This window comes from Ceratotherium simum, chromosome 16 (assembly GCF_057802395.1).
Source record: "Ceratotherium simum simum isolate JZ-2026a chromosome 16, ASM5780239v1, whole genome shotgun sequence".
Classification (NCBI taxonomy): Eukaryota; Metazoa; Chordata; class Mammalia; order Perissodactyla; family Rhinocerotidae; genus Ceratotherium; species Ceratotherium simum.
In genome coordinates this window covers 46603719-46620855 of record NC_141915.1, presented here as the reverse complement: position 1 = coordinate 46620855, position 17137 = coordinate 46603719, and the positions used below count along the sequence as shown (strand labels likewise).

General features: G+C 51.9%; 1 protein-coding gene across 1 annotated transcript; it reads right to left on the bottom strand.

Annotated features, from left to right (window-relative positions):
• Window positions 1–1071: 1071 nt before the first annotated feature.
• Window positions 1072–12027, bottom strand: LOC101388341 (angiotensin-converting enzyme-like protein Ace3). The gene is made up of 14 exons (XM_014789396.2): window positions 11863–12027; window positions 11628–11764; window positions 11073–11231; window positions 10729–10816; window positions 10401–10544; window positions 9340–9531; window positions 9123–9220; window positions 8873–9045; window positions 8323–8546; window positions 8064–8208; window positions 5758–5856; window positions 5174–5296; window positions 1974–2158; window positions 1072–1466 (listed from the first exon to the last, which is right to left on the bottom strand). Exons 1-14 carry the CDS (start codon window positions 12017–12019, stop codon window positions 1072–1074), a joined length of 2319 nt encoding a protein of 772 aa, XP_014644882.2. The 5' UTR covers window positions 12020–12027.
• Between the last annotated feature and the right edge of the window lie 5110 nt (window positions 12028–17137).

Here is a 17137-nt window from a genome sequence, read left to right as displayed (position 1 = left end):
TTCTGGGGCCTCAGTCCAAACTCAGTGAATCCTCACACACTGGGTGCGGCATCCCTGTGGCGAGCAGACCCAGGCTGGAAAGAAAGGGCTAGAAGTGGCAGGAGCTGAAGCCTTCCCTCTCACTTCTCAGGCTTGTTCCTAGAGTCCTAATTTCCCAAATGTCCTTCCCACAGCTCTCCCTACCCGTCTTCCCCTCCCCCATTGAGCCTGGGAAGGTGCTGTTTGCCCTGCGCTTCATCCCCAGGGCAACAGGCCAGGCGGCAGGTGTGTGTGTTGAACAAGGCCATCTCTGGAGTGGAGTGGCTGGAGATGAGCTTTGTTTAAATATTAAAGAAGTCAATCATTAATCAAGCCTGGCTTGGTGCCCAGCTACCCACTCTCTCCATTTGGGAGGGCCTGGACTGGGGCAGGGAGGGACGGGGGGCAGTTTGTAAGGCACCCTGCATCTCAGGCAGCCAACAAGCAGCTTTTGGGAGCTGGATTATGCAGCCCAACGCAAGGCGGGCCAGGGGATCAGCAGAAAGATATGCTCGCCAGTATACAGATCACAGCTCTCATGAACTAGCACCAATGATTTATACAGGAATGTCTGGTTCTACGTGAATACGTTTTATAAGGGGACGAAGCAGTGTTCTGTTTCTAACCAGAGCAGACACTCCTTGGGCACTGCAGTCCCTGTCCAGCCCCAGTTGGGCTCCTGAAGAAAACAAGTCTGTGTGATGAACCAGTTCTAGGCATGACTTGGGGTGGGGACTGGTTTGGAGGGACATAGTCACTGGGTCACTAAAACTGTGGTTTCTGAGCCCCTAGAGGAAGGAGGTTGGCCCAGGACCCAGAATCACACATACATGGAATCACACAGAGTCAGTCTCCCGTGCACATGGCCTTGCATACATGAGTTCACAAACACACAGTTACAACCCCGCATGTACCCAGATCTGCCACAACAGTACCCAATTGCAGTTGGGCACTATGCATGCAAGCTGCCCCCTCTTCAGCATCCCCCTCCACCCCTCTCTCGCTTGGCTGCCCTCCTCCTGCCCCACTAAGCCTCACCAGTCACACTGGTGTCTAGTCCCAGCTCCACCATTCAGCTTTCATCCACGGAGGCTTCCTGTTGTGCTGTGTGAAAATCCAAATGGTCAGGCTGATTGAGCACAGCATCAGGATGAGGCAGAGGCCCAGCAGGATCCACTGTCTTTTGACAGCCTGGCGGGGCTCCATGGCTATGCCTAGGAAGTAGGTGTTGGTTGGTGTCTTGAGTGTGTTAGTGTCCTGTAAATTGGTGTCCTGTATACTGGTATCCTGGGCCAGTGACCTTTTTTCCAGGGAGTGCAGCCTGCAAGCCAGCAGTAGGGCCACCAGGAACATGACAAAGCTCAGGGCCAGCAACACCCACTGCCCAAAGTTGGCCTGGTTAGGGTCCAGCTCCAGACTCAGGAATGTCACCTTGTCTGTGTATTTTTCTGCAAAAGACATGAGAGTCTTGTAGAGCAGTGAAACTGGGGAAGGGGCCCTGGGGTACCCTGTAGTGATCAGATATCGAACTGCCACTAGCCTTCTCCCTCAGCCTCAGGGACCTACCTTCCAAGCCACAGGTAAGGGCATTGCCTTGGAAGAAGGGTGAAAAAGAGGAGTAGAAGGAAGAGAAGGGGAAGTGGACACAAAGAGGGCTACACACCCCATGGTGCCCAGCAGTGGCTCTGTGCAAGGGTCAGGAGGCAAGGTGACCACCCTGTGCTGGACAGTGCACAAGGAAGCAACTGAGCCAGCGGCTGGGGCATGGGCTGTGGTCTTAGCCAAGGCTGCATCAGGTGCAGACAGGGTCACCCAGCAGTAGTGCTGTGCTCATTCAAGGCAGGTCATAGATGGGCTAGGGGTTAAGGCTGGGTAGGGGTAGGGGCTGGCCTGGGGCAGGCTAGGGTAGGGTTTGGGGCTAGACCAGAGCTAGGACCAGGGTCAGATTATCAAACCTTCAAAGTAACAGCTGAAGTCTGGCCAGCCCAGGATCTCCCCCTGCCGCACATTCTCGGTGACCAGCCAGTTCAGCAAAGGCTTGAAGTAGGTCATGAGGGCCTTTGCAGACACCTCAGTCTGCCCAGTTATCTTCTCCAGGACCTCTGGCCAGGGCTTGCTCGAGCCCAGCTTTAGGACATCCCTGGGAGAGAGGGTACAGCTGTGAGCTGTGTGGGGGCTTCAGCTGGTGCTGCTGGGACCCCTCAGGATGCCCAACCCTGGCCCTAGGACTTTGCTAGTCAGACTCTTCCCACTGAGCTCAGCATAGTGGATAAAATCACAAGCTTTGAAATAAGACCAACCTGGGTTTGAATCCTGACTCTGTTACTCCGTAGCTGTGGGACTTGGGCAAGTAACTTAACCTTTCTGAACCTCAGTTTCCACATCCATAAAGTAGAGATAATAAAAGTACCTACCTCCCAGGGTTGTTGTGGTGATTAAATAAACATAACGCTGGGAGCATAGTAGGCAGACAATAAATGTGAGCTGCTAATTATTATTATTATTATTATTACCACTACTGTGATGATTATTTCCTGGACTCAAACAGGCATAAAGTCTTGAGACACTGTTTCCCATGTGGTGCTCAGTGTCGTAGGGAGAGGCAGCGCTTCAGGCCTTCCTGGTCTCACAGGGAGTGTTTGGGAGGATTAGAGAGAATGAGCGTGGGATGTCACTAGTCACTGCCTACAGCCTGCACAAATGTCACTCTGTCCCAAGGCACACCCAGTGCACAGTGGCAGGGGATGGAGGCTCGGGCTTGGCCAGCACACTCATGGTGAGGGGACAGAGTGTGCTGAAGCCAGGGCTCCGGGCTCCTCCACTCCAGGGTCCCCTGCGGAGACAGCGGTAGGCATATGTCGATCCTTCTCAACCTGCTGTTTCCCCAGCTGACCAGGAGAGAGGTGGGGCCTAGAGACCCAGAAGTCACAGTGTGGAGTCTAGACTAACAGGACCCAGGTTCAAGACCCAGCAGTGCTTTTTATGGGCTGCATAACTTCAGGCAATCAACTTCACCTCTCTTAGCCTCAGTTTCCTCATCAGTAAAATGGGCCCCATTAATACCTGCCTTTCACCCTGGTGAAAGTCACTAAATGGCGGTGAAAGAGGGCTTTGTAGCCTGCAGAGCCTCACTTTATACACATCACTTAATAAACAACTGGGAAAGAATGAGGTGAGGAGACTAAGGGTCAGTGGATTCTTGGCAGAAACCACTGAGGAAAAATGTAGTTAAGATCATAGAGAAATGGAGGAGAAAAGTCATCAAGATCTAAAGACAAAAACAAAACCTTCCAACTAATTTTAAAGAGGATTTTATCAGATGCTGGGTCCTGGGAAAAAGGAAAGACTGAGTGGGGAAAAGGCGGACTGAGAATCCGCCTATTTATAAAGAGTCCCCAGGCTGGGACAAGAGGTTGGACCGAAGCCCAGCTGAAGGCCCACGTGGGCAGCACGCGAGACTTGCAAAGGTGGCAGTGGGCGCTGCCTGGAGCCCTCAACTCCAATGCGGCAGCGGCGGGCCCCAGAGACAAGGTCAGCCCTGCCATGGCTGGCTGTGTGAGGCAGGGGGACTTTGGGAGGTTGGACCAAGTCCACTTGAGCCCCCTGTTCCCAGTAGAACCAGACCAGAGGCTGGCCCAGGCAATCACATTTAGGAAGATGAGTCAAAAGGAGCAACATCAAATTTTAAGATATATTAGGCAAAAGAGCAGCCAAGAATCTTGCCCTTCCCATTCTCCCCTGCAAGCACTCACCATCCCTCTCTCCTCCACAGCCCATATTCCATTTGGCTGCCGTCTCCTTCCTCAGAGCTCGTGACAGCCCCCTTTCTCAGAGACCTCTCCTCTGCCCTCTGCCCAGAAAATGGCGTTCAAAGTCCTAAACATGGAACTCAGGGTCTTCCTTGACCAGGGGTCTAGATGATGACGCGTGAGGACTGGTGAGCAGTGACCAGTGATGAGTGGCAAGGCCTCTCCATGCTTTGGTGCCAAGTCAGACCCTGGGAGCCTTGTGCATCTGGGTGGGGTTGGAGGGGAAAGTGGCAAGAATGACTGAGGTCAAATGTCCCACCAATCAAGTGGGAGGAAACTCAGAGTTTAAAGTGAGTTGATAATCTAGAAGACAGATGTCTGCTATTTCTGACACTCCCGTGTTTGGGGACAGAGACCCCACCTTGTTCCCCTGCACAACATCTTCACCCTCTTTGCACGTTCACCAAAGCCCTTACTGCACCAGCTCCTTTCTTCTGTTATGGTTATTGATTTATCCTGTGGTCCATTGCCCCCTGCTGGATGCTCAGCACGTGCACGAGTAAATGTTTGCTGAATGAATAAATGATGGGCAGCCAGAGACAAGAATGCAGAGAACAGAGAGGTTGCTTATGTTCCACACGTTCAGAAAAGCTCAAACATGGGCAGTCGGCTAGAATAAACCCCTGTAGGTTGAAAAGATGGAAAAGCAAATAGACCTAGGAGACACTAGGCATGGAAGGTGCAGCCCTCCCTGGGAGCAAAGCCAGGGGATCAGTCCTGCAACTCCATCTGGCCCAGTGGTTCCTGACAAACTGCGTGGCGGAATCACAAATACTATGCTCAGGCCGGCCCCGTGGCTTAGCGGTTAAGTGCGCGTGCTCCGCTGCTGGCGGCCTGGGTTCGGATCCCGGGCGTGCACCGACACACTGCTTCTCTGGCCATGCTGAGGCTGCGTCCCACGTGCAGCAACTAGAAGGATGTGCAACTATGACATACAACTATCTACTGGGGCCTTGGGGGAAAAAATAAATAAATAAAATTATTAAAAAAAAAATACTATGCTCATCAAATTTGCAAAGGATACTAAATTGTGTTGCTTTGTTAAGAGAGTGGGTGTGAGATTGAGTGTGCGAGTGTGAATGTGTGTGTGTGTGTGAGCGTGTGTGTGTTACCGGGAGGGGCTAAACAGTATCTCTGACCACAAGGAGCTACAAAGGAGGAAATAGCCTTTGATTACTGTAGGAGAGACTGCAGTCTGACACAAGGAAGAACTTCCACTGGAATATAAGCTCAGTGAGGCTCTGCTCAGGGTGCCTAGGGCCGCCAGGTGAGGAGAGGGGGCCAGGGGCAGGCTTCCAGCAGGGGAGGAGGGGAAACCGAGAACAAATGAGGGGGAGGGCACTCACTCCAGGAGCTTCCCAGCCATCTTAGAGTTATAGATGTCACAACGGTGCAGCGGACCCATGTGGCCTGAGGCCTTGCACAGTGCTTCGTGGAGCTGGAACTGGAGCACTAGGCTGAGGAAGTACCTGGGTGGAGGAACGTGAGGGCAGGCTGGGGAGTGGGCGTTAGAGGTGGGAAGCCCAGGGCCACTTGGAGCCGGGAAGCTCTGACACGCAGTGGCCACGAGGGCCCACGGCAGCAGTCACAGCCTGGGTGGAGGCACCTTCGGCAAGGTCCCACCACAGGCTGGCCCTAGAATACTGCGGGGCTCTCCTCCTTAACCTTCTGGACCAACCCTTGCCTCCCTCTTTCCTGCCCTCCTCTCAGGGACAGCAGAGATGCTTGAGAATATTCCTATCAGCTCTGCCCTCCACACAGGACCTGATGTAAAGGCCCAAAGGATTCCAGAGCTTGGCCCTCAGAAGGCTGTGCGCTGATGGGAAGGGTACAGGGGGACATTTGGACCTAGGGCCATCTTGGAAATCCTCAGCCTGGTTCCCATGCCAACTCCCAGAGTTGGTTCTGCCGGCAGGGCCCAGATCTTTACCGTATGTAGGGCACGCTGGCCGAGATGTGGAACTTGGCACCCGGATCAAAGTCTTCCTCTGTCCGAGGCACAGGGGGGCACAGGCCCTGGTACTTCAACCTGGCGGGGAAAACAGGGGCCTTGATAGTGCCGCCCGGGGGGGTTCTCAGAGCCTTTCCATTTGGAGCCTGGCTGTCACGACTGGACCTGGCTTGAGGGGCACACTTAATGCACTTTTATTGATTAAATAAGTGAGTTGAAAACTCATGGGTTTGGGAATCAGAATGAAATAATAAGTTGTTAACACTGACTGAGCACTTCCTCTGTGCTGGGAACCGTGCTGAGCTCTCCACACCGCTCACTTGACACTGTCCTGGTTCTGGAGGGGATGAGCTAAGTGAGGTCCCTGATTGCATCCTAATGATGGGGGATGTTGTAGACCAACCCACAAGGTCATTTCCTCTAGTAAGAAGTGCTGAAAAGAAAACAGAGTAACATCCCTCTGGCTGGTACCATAGTTATTCCCATTTTACAGATGAGGAAACCAAAGTTTAGAGATCAGGGAGCTGGTGGCAGGATGCAGAACTGGCAGACCCCAATAACTTTCAAGTTCAGGTCTGGTTTTGCCCCTCTGAGCTGTATGACTGTGGGAAAGTCACTGATTGTCACTGAGCCGTGTTGTTGTACAATGTTGTCTGTAAAATAGGGATAAAATGACCCATCTTTGGGATGAGACAAAGTCTATCAAAAGGCTCATCATTTTATTGTTGGCTCACTGAAGCCTCTGAGCCCTCCTCTGGGGTTGACAGAGAGTCAGGAGCTTCCTCTCCCAGATGACAGGGGCTCTTCAAGGCCCAGGGTATCGCCTCCCCTCTCCCTCAGCCCCTGGTCTCCATCATTTGGGGGGTGGTGGGTGTGGGGGACAGAGGAAGGAGGAAGATCCCTGCAGGTGCCTCACATGGCTGGTGGGGGGTGCCCCTGGTAGGGCACAAGGTCAAGACTCTGCCAATTCCACCAGTGAGACCTGGTCCTGAATTCAGGGTGGGGCGGGAGGGTGAGAGGACAAAGAGAGGTGTGTCCCCCTCTGCCACCCCTGTGTTGCTCTGTGACTGCGGGCTGGTCACACATTCTTCTGTGAATGTCCATGGGTTGTTTTAAAGGTTCAAATAAATATAAGGGCCTGGTGCAGAGCTAGCAGGCCCTTCACGGTTGCCCCAAACCACACTGTGGTCAGTAGACTTGAGCCGGTCAGTCTGAGGCCTGGTGGAGATGCAGCCCTGGCCATGGGCATTTATTATCAAATCAAATGGCCGGGGATTGGTGATGGGATGCCACGCAGGTGTCCCTTACTCAAGATGATGCTGCCTGACTGCTGGTGGACTCCTTCAGCAGCCAGCTCTCATCTTTGACATGCCTGGGGACGCTAAGCCTGAGGCAGGTGTGCGTGTGTGTTGGGGCAGCAGGAAGGGGAGCAGTGGGCTTGCCTCTCTCTCAAGGGGACTCTTTCCACAGGAGAGAAAGAGCTCAGGCTCCCAAACCCCTCTTCTTTTTATTTATTTATTTATTTTTTGTGTGTGTGAGGAAGATCAGCCCTGAGCTAACATCGTGCTAATCCTCCTCTTTTTGCTGAGGAAGACCAGCTCTGAGCTAACATTTATTGCCAATCCTCCTCCCTTTTTTTTTTTCCCCAAAGCCCCAGTAGATAGTTGTATGTAATAGTTGCACATCCTTCTAGTTGCTGTATGTAGGACGCGGCCTCAGCATGGCCAGAGAAGCGGTGCATTGGTGCGCGCCCGGGATCCGAACCCAGGCCGCCAGTAGCGGAGCACGCGCACTTAACCGCTAAGCCACAGGGCCGGCCCCCAAACCCCTCTTCTGCTGGTCCCACTGGTGGGAACAGAAAGGGAGGGGAGAAGCAGGACGGCCGGCCCCGTGATCAGTGGTCTGTTCTTGGAGGAGCCCAGATGCAACCATTGTGTGAGCTTTCCAGTCACCCACGGGTTAGATAGGGCCACCACCAGGATCCCTAGAGAGGTCGGAGGCCTGCTCAGTGCTGGTGCAGATTCAACACGAGGCCTCATGATGCCCACGCTGGCCCTATCCACTTCAGCAGGGATGCTTCTGTCTGGTGATAGCAAACAGCTGACACTGTCCTGGGGCTTCCCCATGGCCCCCAGGTCACCAGCATTGTGCACCCAGCTCTGCCCTCAGAGGAGAGGGAGCAGCACTCTATGGCAACAGGTGGTACCCTTGAGGCTGACCTGAAAGCCCCACCCACACCAGAGGTGGGAGGGGGGCAGAGAGCCCTGGGCAGTGGTCCTCCCCACCTGAGGTTCCACCACTCCTGGTTGTAGACGTCCTTCTGGATGGTGCCATCAAAGACCTTCCAGCGAAACAGGTCCATCAGGTAGGCAAAGGGAATGAAGGCGATCTTGTCCAGGGCAATGCCCATCAGGAAGTTGACCTCCTCCTCTGGGGAAGGTGGGGCAGTCAGGTGGTGGCTCCTGGTTCTCTCTCCCTTCAGCCCTGCCTGGAGATCCCTAGCTGCCACTCAGGCATGAGCTGCCCTCCTGTGGTCCCCATTACCGGAGTCCTGGTGCTGGTGGCTGACCAGGCCTCTGTTGAGCAGGTGCTTGTGGGAGAAGACTGAGAGGGTGATCACCGACCCCACGGCCTCTTCAAAGGCTGGGTTGGCGCCTGCACGGAAGATCACGGAGAGGTTCCTGTACTGCAGGAAGTACTGGATATGGCCCATCTGGTGGAAGATGGAGAGCAGATCTTCTATGGTCACCTCGGTGCACTTCTTTATCCTAGGGTTAAAGGGCAGGGGTCAAGGAGCATGGGGATGCCCTGGGAGAAGGGGAGATTTCTCCATTCAGACTCTACTAAGGAACTGGGCTGATTGGGCTGGAGACCAGCAGGGCCTTGGTTGCTGTCCTTTCTCACTCCAGGCCCCATATCCACCCAGTGGCCGAGCCCTACACTCTCACACCCACCTCTCCCACATTGCCCTGGCTCCCACCCTGCCCACCACCACTTGTACACACCTCCGCAGACAGGCAATCAGGTAGAGAGCGGAAGGAGCAGAGGAAGGGCCAGGGGGGCAGGAGTGTGGTGTGGGCTGCAGGGGGAGCACCTGAAGTCTTTGCTGTTGTAGAAGTCCCAGGCAGAGGCATGGCACTCCAACTCCCTCCCGTCGGTTGGCCTTTCCATCATGGAATTTTTCCAGAACTCGGGAGGGGTCGGAAGCAGCCCCAGGGAGGTGTAGAATCTTTCAGCCTCTATGAACATTTTCTTAGGCTTCCAGTGCTGTGGGGAAGAGAGGGTGCGTGGGCGCTGCCCAGGGGTGCGGAGCGGGCTGGGGCAGACAGAGGCCGAGCACTGACCTGTCCTCTCATGATCTTCGTGATGTCCTCAGGGGGCTTCTTTGGGAAGGGCAGGACCAGGTCTAAGATGTTGACCCAGGACTGAGCCCACATGTTCCCTGGAAAGGGAGTGGGAGGGCTAAGAGGAGGCGGGAGACCATGTCTCTCTTTCCTGGGCATCTGCTGAGGGCCTCCTCTGCCTGCCCCACCTCTGTCACCAGCCCAGCTGGGGCTTTACCCAGGAGGTGGGCAGGGATGGGCCCCCTTAGGTCGATGAACTCGGGCCCGTAGTGGCGGTGCAGGGCCCGGCGCACGTAGGCGTGCAGGTTCAGGTAGAGCGGCTGCAGCTCCCGGTAGAGCTGCTCCAGGTCTTGCTCCAGTGTGTCAGACTCATACTTGGACCGCCACAAGGCCCCCATGTCTACGTAACCTAGGACAGGAAAGGGGGCTCAGAAGCGCTCACCCCACTCTTCAGCCCTGGCCTGGCCGGTGGGAGACACAGGCACCATTGAGGGAAGCCACTTGATCTCCCTGATCCTTGGGGTCTTCATCTGCCAAATGGGAAAAATACCTCCTAAGGCCACTGTCCGTATCGGATGAGATCAGGGTGGAAAAGCATTTAGCAAAGTACACGCTCTGTACTCCTCACTGAGCCTGGTTGGAAATGGCCTGGATAGGGCCCTGTGTCCTCTCTCACCTGCCTTGAGCCTCACCCATCCAAGCCCTCACTGAACCGGCTTCTTTCAAATCCTCCCAAACACTGGCTGCTCCCATCGCCAAGCCAGGGATGCTTTTTCACTTCCTGCTTGCCTGGCTTGTTCCCATCTTTCGGGCCTTCCCTGACCACTTATCCGAAGCAGGTGTCTCCTGATTCTCTCTCTCAGCAGCCCCTTCCTTCTCAGCCTTCGTCCTGGGTGCTAACTGGAGATGTGTGTTTGCATGAATACTGTCTGCCTCCCAGAGGACTGTGAGCCCAGGAGGGCAGGCGCCTGCTCTGTCTTTTCACCTATGCATCCTCAGAACCTCCCCAGCACCCGTGCATAGTAGGTGCTCAATAAGTGTTTGTGGAACAACACAGTGAATGGACCACTTTTGCCCTCGCCAGCTGCAGGGCTCAGGTTCCCGCCTCCAGGTCCTACCGCTGCCAAGTCCTACCGCTGCCCTTCCCCTCTGCAGACTGGGCTTTGCCTTTCCCAGGCATTGCTCGGAGACTCCTGCGATGTGCCATCTGCTCAGGCTGGTCTGGCTGGTGGTGGTGGTGTGTGTGTGTGGGCGGGCTGGGGGGGGGGCGGCCCTCACCATTGAGCTTCGCAGCCTTGTTGCTGAGCTGCACATAGCGCTCGAAGGTGATGCGGAGCTGGCGACCCACAGCATCCCGCCAGCCCTGCCAGGCCCACAGGAGCTCCTTTTGGTCCCGGGATGTGGCCATGACTTCCTCGAGGTCTGTGCCCAGAAGAGGAGCCAAGGTGGTACCCCAACCCCCACATGGTCTCACCACCCTAGGCTGCTCCCACCCACCCAACAAAGGAGCACAGTTGGGGCAGGGAGGAGGGTGGGAGTTGGGAGACTCCTGGAAGGTGTTGGTGCTGGAGACTGGTTGGGCAAGGAGCAGGGCTTGGGTGCTCACCAGGCTCCAGGGGCAGGCAGGGACCCTCATTCAGGCACACCTGGGCCATGCTGTACGTCGTCTCCATGTAGGCCAGAATCTTGTTGTACTGGGGGGCAGGTGTCACCCAGGGCAGGCCCGTGCCCATGGACCCACCCCCAGCACTTGCCCCACCAGCTGGGAGAGGCCGGCCTGGCTGAGGCATCTTCCCACCGGCCTCTGCTTTTCTCCTCCCCCAGAGGAAGCTCTGACCCTGCCCCACCAACCTCCCTCCTGGCCCAGAAACTCTGGCTCCCCATCCAGCCAGCCCACCCACCCCTGGCTGGGGAGCATGTGCCTGGAGACCTGGGGGCTCCCTCCATCACCTCCCGGAGCTCGTCCTTGGGCAGGGCCGCCTTGTCTATGTTCTGCAGCTTACTCAGCATGCGCTTCACGACTGGGTCCTGGAACCTGGCAATCTTAAACAGGCGGGCTCGGGTGCCAAAGAACAGCATATGCTGGGACCTCTCCATGTCCTTGTGCAGCTGGAAGGAGGGTCACCATGTTTGTTGTGAGAGGTTGGCGGAGGGAGTAACGGTTCCACATACAACTCCAGGGCCACGGTCCCCAGCCTCCTCCTAAAGCCCACTTTAAGGGTTGAGAATCATTGAAGATTCACTAAGAGGGAGAAGGGAGGGAACCTGGTTCTCTAAAAGCAAGGAGGTGATATTTATAAGGGGGAAGAAGTAGGAGATTCTTGCCCAGAGAGCATTTAGGGCCACCAAGAGGCCCGGAGCTTGCAGCCTGCTTCGACATGTATTTTGGGGCTTCCTTCTCTCCTCGAGCTTCAGACACGGGGCAGGAGGTGTGGTTCCCCCATCCCTCCGAGACCCCTGAGAAGAGCAAGGAGAGAAGCGGCTGGGGTGGGGGCAGTACCGCACCATCTCCTCCCGGTTTTTCTTGGTGATGTTGGTGACATAGTTCCAGGAGGCCTCCATGAACTGGTTCCACACAACCCGGGTTGTATTCTCATAGAACTGCAGGAACGTCTTTGCCATGGTCTCATTGTAGAAATCGTCTGTGGAGAAGAGGGTGGGCATCATGCTATCCTGCAAGGGGCCTGCCCCTGCCTGGTCCCCTTGTCTGATCCCATGCTCCTTCAGGTCTCAGCCCCACCTGAGCTCTGATCACCCTCGGTCCTGAGCCACGGCAAGAGCTGCCCATAATAGAAGAGCACAAGTAGGGAAGGTCCAGGGCAAGTCCATCTTGCACCCATGACCAAGAGAACAGCAGAGCTGGGTGAGTCTGTGGGCCAATCATGATCCAGCTCCATATTGTGACATCAGGGGCTAAAGGGTCAGCCATGGAATGTCAGAACTGGAAAGCCCTCACTCACCTTCTGGTCCAACTGTCCCCATTTTACAGGTGAGGAGACTGAGGTCCAGAATGGTCAAGCCATACAACCTAGTTCACACAGCTAGTTAGTGGCAGAGCCAAGAGGAGAACCAGGGCTCTTGACTTTTAGGCCACAACTTGTTCCACTCTACTTGGTCACTTCTCCCTGGCATTGTAGCTGCCCTTGAACCTTGGCCAGAGATTGATGAGACCTCTCCCTCCACAGGCTGGGATCACCTCTGAGCAGGTGGATGGGATGATGGATGGATGGATGGATGGATAGCTAGATGCATGGAAGTGACATCTCTAGGTCTCTGGACTCTGGAAGCACAGTTGTCTCTCCAAGTTCTTCTGACTTGACTTCCTCTGTTCACATTTTTGGCCTTTTTCTCTCGCGAGGGATGTGTGATCATTCCCAGAGCTGTGCAGGGCCCTTCTTCCCTGTATCAGGAGAGTTTGCAGTCAAGGGGAGGCACAGAAGGTAGAGGGCTGTGAGGGGTGTGGGGAGGTGTGGCTGGCACCTTCCATTCAGGGTGCATGTCCGTGAGTACCAGAGCCTGGTTTGAGCCCCACCTGGCAGGACCCCAGCTCTCCGCCAGGCTTTGGTGACTCCTCAGTAGCCTGACACATATAGTCTGGGGAGACCAGCCCATCGATCTCACTTTGGGATTCCTTCCTAGACTCACTTTCCTCCACACCCAGACTCCCTCCACCCTGTGTCCCCTTCACTCACCCTCCTCAGCCCAGGTGCACCCACATCCTCACACACGCCCCACCCCTTCCGAGAGCTGACATCATGACCTGAGAAACTGACCAAATAGCCCTCCAAAATAGGATCTGTTATGATCACAATTTATTTAAAACATGAGGAAAGAAAAAGAAATCAGTGACACTTCTGGTTAAGCTGGCCAACTGAGCTCTCAGGGAAGTCCTTCCTCCTGCTTCAGGCGTATAGACATGCTTGATAAAACGTAGTATTTTTCTTTTCTTTTTTTTAAACTATAATCACCATGTGGTACATTACATCCCCAGGACTTATTTATCTTATAACTGGAAATTTGTACCTTCTGACCACCTTTACCCATTTCACCACCCCTGCCCCCCTGCCTCTGGCAACCACCAATCTGTTCTCTGTTTCTATGAGTTCAGTTTTTTGTTTTTTAGATTCCATATATAAGTGATATCACACAGTATTTGTGTTTCTCTGCTTGCCTGAATTATTTCACTTAGCATAATGCCCTCAAGTTCCATCCATGTTGTCGCAAATGGCAGGATTTCCTTCTTTTTTGTGGCTGAATGGTATCTCATTGTATATATATACACCACATTTTCTTTTTCCATTCATCTGTTGATGGACACTTAGGTTGTTTCCATGTCTTGGTTGTTGTAAATAATGCTGCAATGAGCATGGGGGTGCAGATATCTTTTCATGATAATGATTTCATTTTCTTCAGATAAATACCCAGAAGTGGAATTGCCATCTGTATGTCTTCCTTGGAAAAATGTCTATTCAAATTATCTGTCCATTTTTAAATTGGTTTGTTTATTTTTTTGTTATTGAGTTGTGTAAGTTCTTTATATATTTTGGATTTTAATCTCCTATCTAATACATGATTTGCAAATATTTTCTCCCACTCTGTAGGTTGCCTTTTTGTTTTGTTGATGGTTTCCTCTGCTGTACAGAAGCTTTTTAGTTTGATGTAGTCCCATTTGTTTGTTTTTGCTTTTGGTGTCAAATCCAAAAAATCATTGCCAAGACTGATGTCTAGGAACTTACTCCTATGTTTTCTTCCAGGAGTTTTATGGTTTCAAGCCTTACATTCAAGCCTTTAATCCATTTTGAGTTAATTTTTTTATATAGTGTAAGATAGTGGTCCAGTTTCATTCTTTTGCATGTGCCTGTCCAGTTTTCCCAATACTTTTTATTGAAGAGACTGCTTTTTCCCCATTGTATATTCCTGGCTCCTTTGTTGTAAATATGTTGACCATATATGTGTGGGTTTATTTCTGGGCTCTCTATTCTGTTCCATTGATCTACGTGTCTGTTTTTATGCCAATGCCATTCTGCTTTGATTACTGTAACTTTGTAATATCGTTTGAAATCAGTAAGTGTGATGCCTCCAGCTTTGTTCTTCTTTCTCAAGATTACTTTGGCTATTTGGGGTCAAATCATAGTATTTTTTAAAAGGCAAAATACAGAGCTGAGACGGAATGTAAGAAAGGGAACTCTTCAGATGCTGGGGAGACAAAGAGGGCTCATGCAGCAGCGAGTGGGGGCATCCACGTGGGAGATCAGAGTGCATCCACGCCCAAAGGGCTGCAGCATTGGTGCCCATGTGGGGATAGTTGACCACGGTGGAAGTAATGCCTCCATGAAACTGAGAGCCAGCAGATGGCTTCCTTTCCCAGGGGGCCTGCAAGAAGCAACCATGAAACTCACCCTGGGGCTGGCCCTGTGGCGTAGCAGTTAAGTGCGTGCTCCACTGCTGGCAGCCCTGGTTCGGATCCCTGGCACACACCGACGCACCGCTTCTCAGGCCGTGCTGTGGCGGCGTCCCATATAAAGTGGAGGAAGATGGGCACAGATGTTAGCCCAGGGCCAGTCTCCCTCAGCAAAAAAAGAGGAGAATTGGCATGGATGTTAGCTCAGGGCTGATCTTCCTCACAAAAAAAAAAAAAGAAAGAAAGAAACTGACCCTGGGGACATCTTCACAACCTGGTGTGTACATGGGACCATGCAGGAGGCTGTTCACACTGCAGATGGCTCATAGGTCAAGATTACCAATGCCATGAGGGTCAGTAATGATCCCTAGCCCCCACTGAGCACATTCCAGGTGCTAGAGACCCTTTGAGGGCTTTTAGTATATGAATCCTCACAACAAACCCATGAGGTAGGTGCTGTGATTGACAACCCCACTTTACAGATGAGGATATGGAGGCACAGAGAGGTTGAGGAACTTGCTCACAGTCACATAGCCAGCAAATGGAGATGTGACTCAAATCCACATGGTTTGGTTCTGGAGCCTGTGCTAAAACTACAGACACAACGAATGGAGTAGACCACACCAGAAGAAGGAGAGGTCTTAGAGCAATTGGAAAGGGACTTAAAATACAGTCTTTATATCATATACAAAAATTAACCCAAAAATTAGGATTAAAGTACAGTCTTTATATCATATACATTAGGATTAAAATACAGTCTTTATATCATATACAAAAATTAACCCAAAAATTACGATTAAAGACCTAAACCTAAGAGCTGAGACTATAAAACTCTTTGAAGAAAAGAGAGGAAAATCTTCACGACTTTGGATTTGGCAATGATTTCTTAGACGTGACACCAAAAGCACAGGCAACAAAAGAAAAACCAGACAAATGGATTTCATCAAAAGTAAAAACTTCTGGGCCGGCCCCGTGGCTTAGTGGTTAAGTGCGCGCACTCTGCTGCTGGCGGCCCAGGTTCGGATCCCGGGCGCGCAGTGACGCACCGCTTCTCCGGCCATGCCTGAGGCCGCATCCCACATACAGCAACTAGAAGGCTGTGCAACTATGACATACAACTATCTACTAGGGCTTTGGGGGAAAAAAATAAATAAATTAAAAAAAAAAAAGTAAAAACTTCTGTGCATCAAAGGACACTAACAACAGAGTAAAAAGGCAACCCACAGAATGAAAGTAAATGTTTGCAAATCATATATTTGATAAGTGATTAATATCCAGAATATATAAAGAAATCCCCAAACTCAACAATGAATAAACAAACAACCCAATTCCAAGATGGATAAAGGACTTGAACAGACATCTCTCCAAAGATGACATATAAATGGATAATAAGCATTTGAACAGATGCTCAATATCACTAATCATTAGGGAAATGCAAATCAAAACCATGAGATACCATTGGATGGCTATTATTTAAAAAACCCAGAAAACATCGAGTATTGGCCAACATGTGGAGAAGTTGGAACTCTTGTCCATTGCTGGTGGGAATATAAAATGGTGCGGCCACTGTGGAAAATAATATTGTTGGTCCTCAAAAAGTTATAGAATTATAGGGGCCAGCCAGGTGGCGTAGCAGTTAAGTGCGCGCGCTCCACTTTGGCGGCCCAGGCTTCACAGATTCGGATCCCAGGCACGCACTGATGCACCGCTTGTCAAGCCAGCTATGGCGGCATCCCATATAAAGTAGAAGAAGATGGGTACAAACGTTAGACCGGAGCCAATCTTCCTCAGAAAAAAAAGAGGAGGATTGGCATTGGATGTTAGCTCAGGGCTAATCTTCCTCACCAAACAACAACAACAAAAAATTATAGAATTATCATATGATCCAGAAATTTCAATTTGAGGTATATACTCAAAAGAATTGAAGGCAGGGACTTGAACACATATGATGATGATGGTTGCACAACAATATGACTGTACTCAATGCCACTGAACTGTACACCTAAAAATGGTTAAAATGGTCCTTTTTATGTCATATACATTTTATCACAATTTTTTAAAAATACATGTCTTTAAAGTGTTAAGAGAAGGAACAAGAACTTGTGAAGCAAGAATAGGCTTTTGTGAAAACACAGGCAGTTTGAAAGAAATAGAGATACAGAAATGAAAAGTATAGTTATTAAACTGGTAAAACAAAAATCTCAATGGATGGGTTAAGCAGTAGGCTGAAAGGCAGGATTAAGGCCTGAGAAGACAAAGCTGGGGAAATTGCCTGGCGCACAGGGCAGAGAAAGAGAGGAGAAATACGAGCTAGAATTAGGAGACACAGAGGACAAAATAGAAAACTCCAAGCAAGGTCTGTAAGAGTCCCAAAGATGAGAACGGAGAGGATGAGGAAGGGCGAAATTCAAAGAGATGGTGGCTGAGCGTTTCCAGAATGGAAGGAAGCTGAGTGCCCCAGGTGAACAAGCTCATTGCACTCCCAGGAAGAAAACTGTCAACGGTGCGGGAACCATGAGGAAGTTTCCTGAAGGCACATCAGGAGAGGCGAGCGTTCAATCCAGCTGTCAGTGAACTGCTCTGGACCTCTTTCTCCATCTGTCTAGTGAGAGGC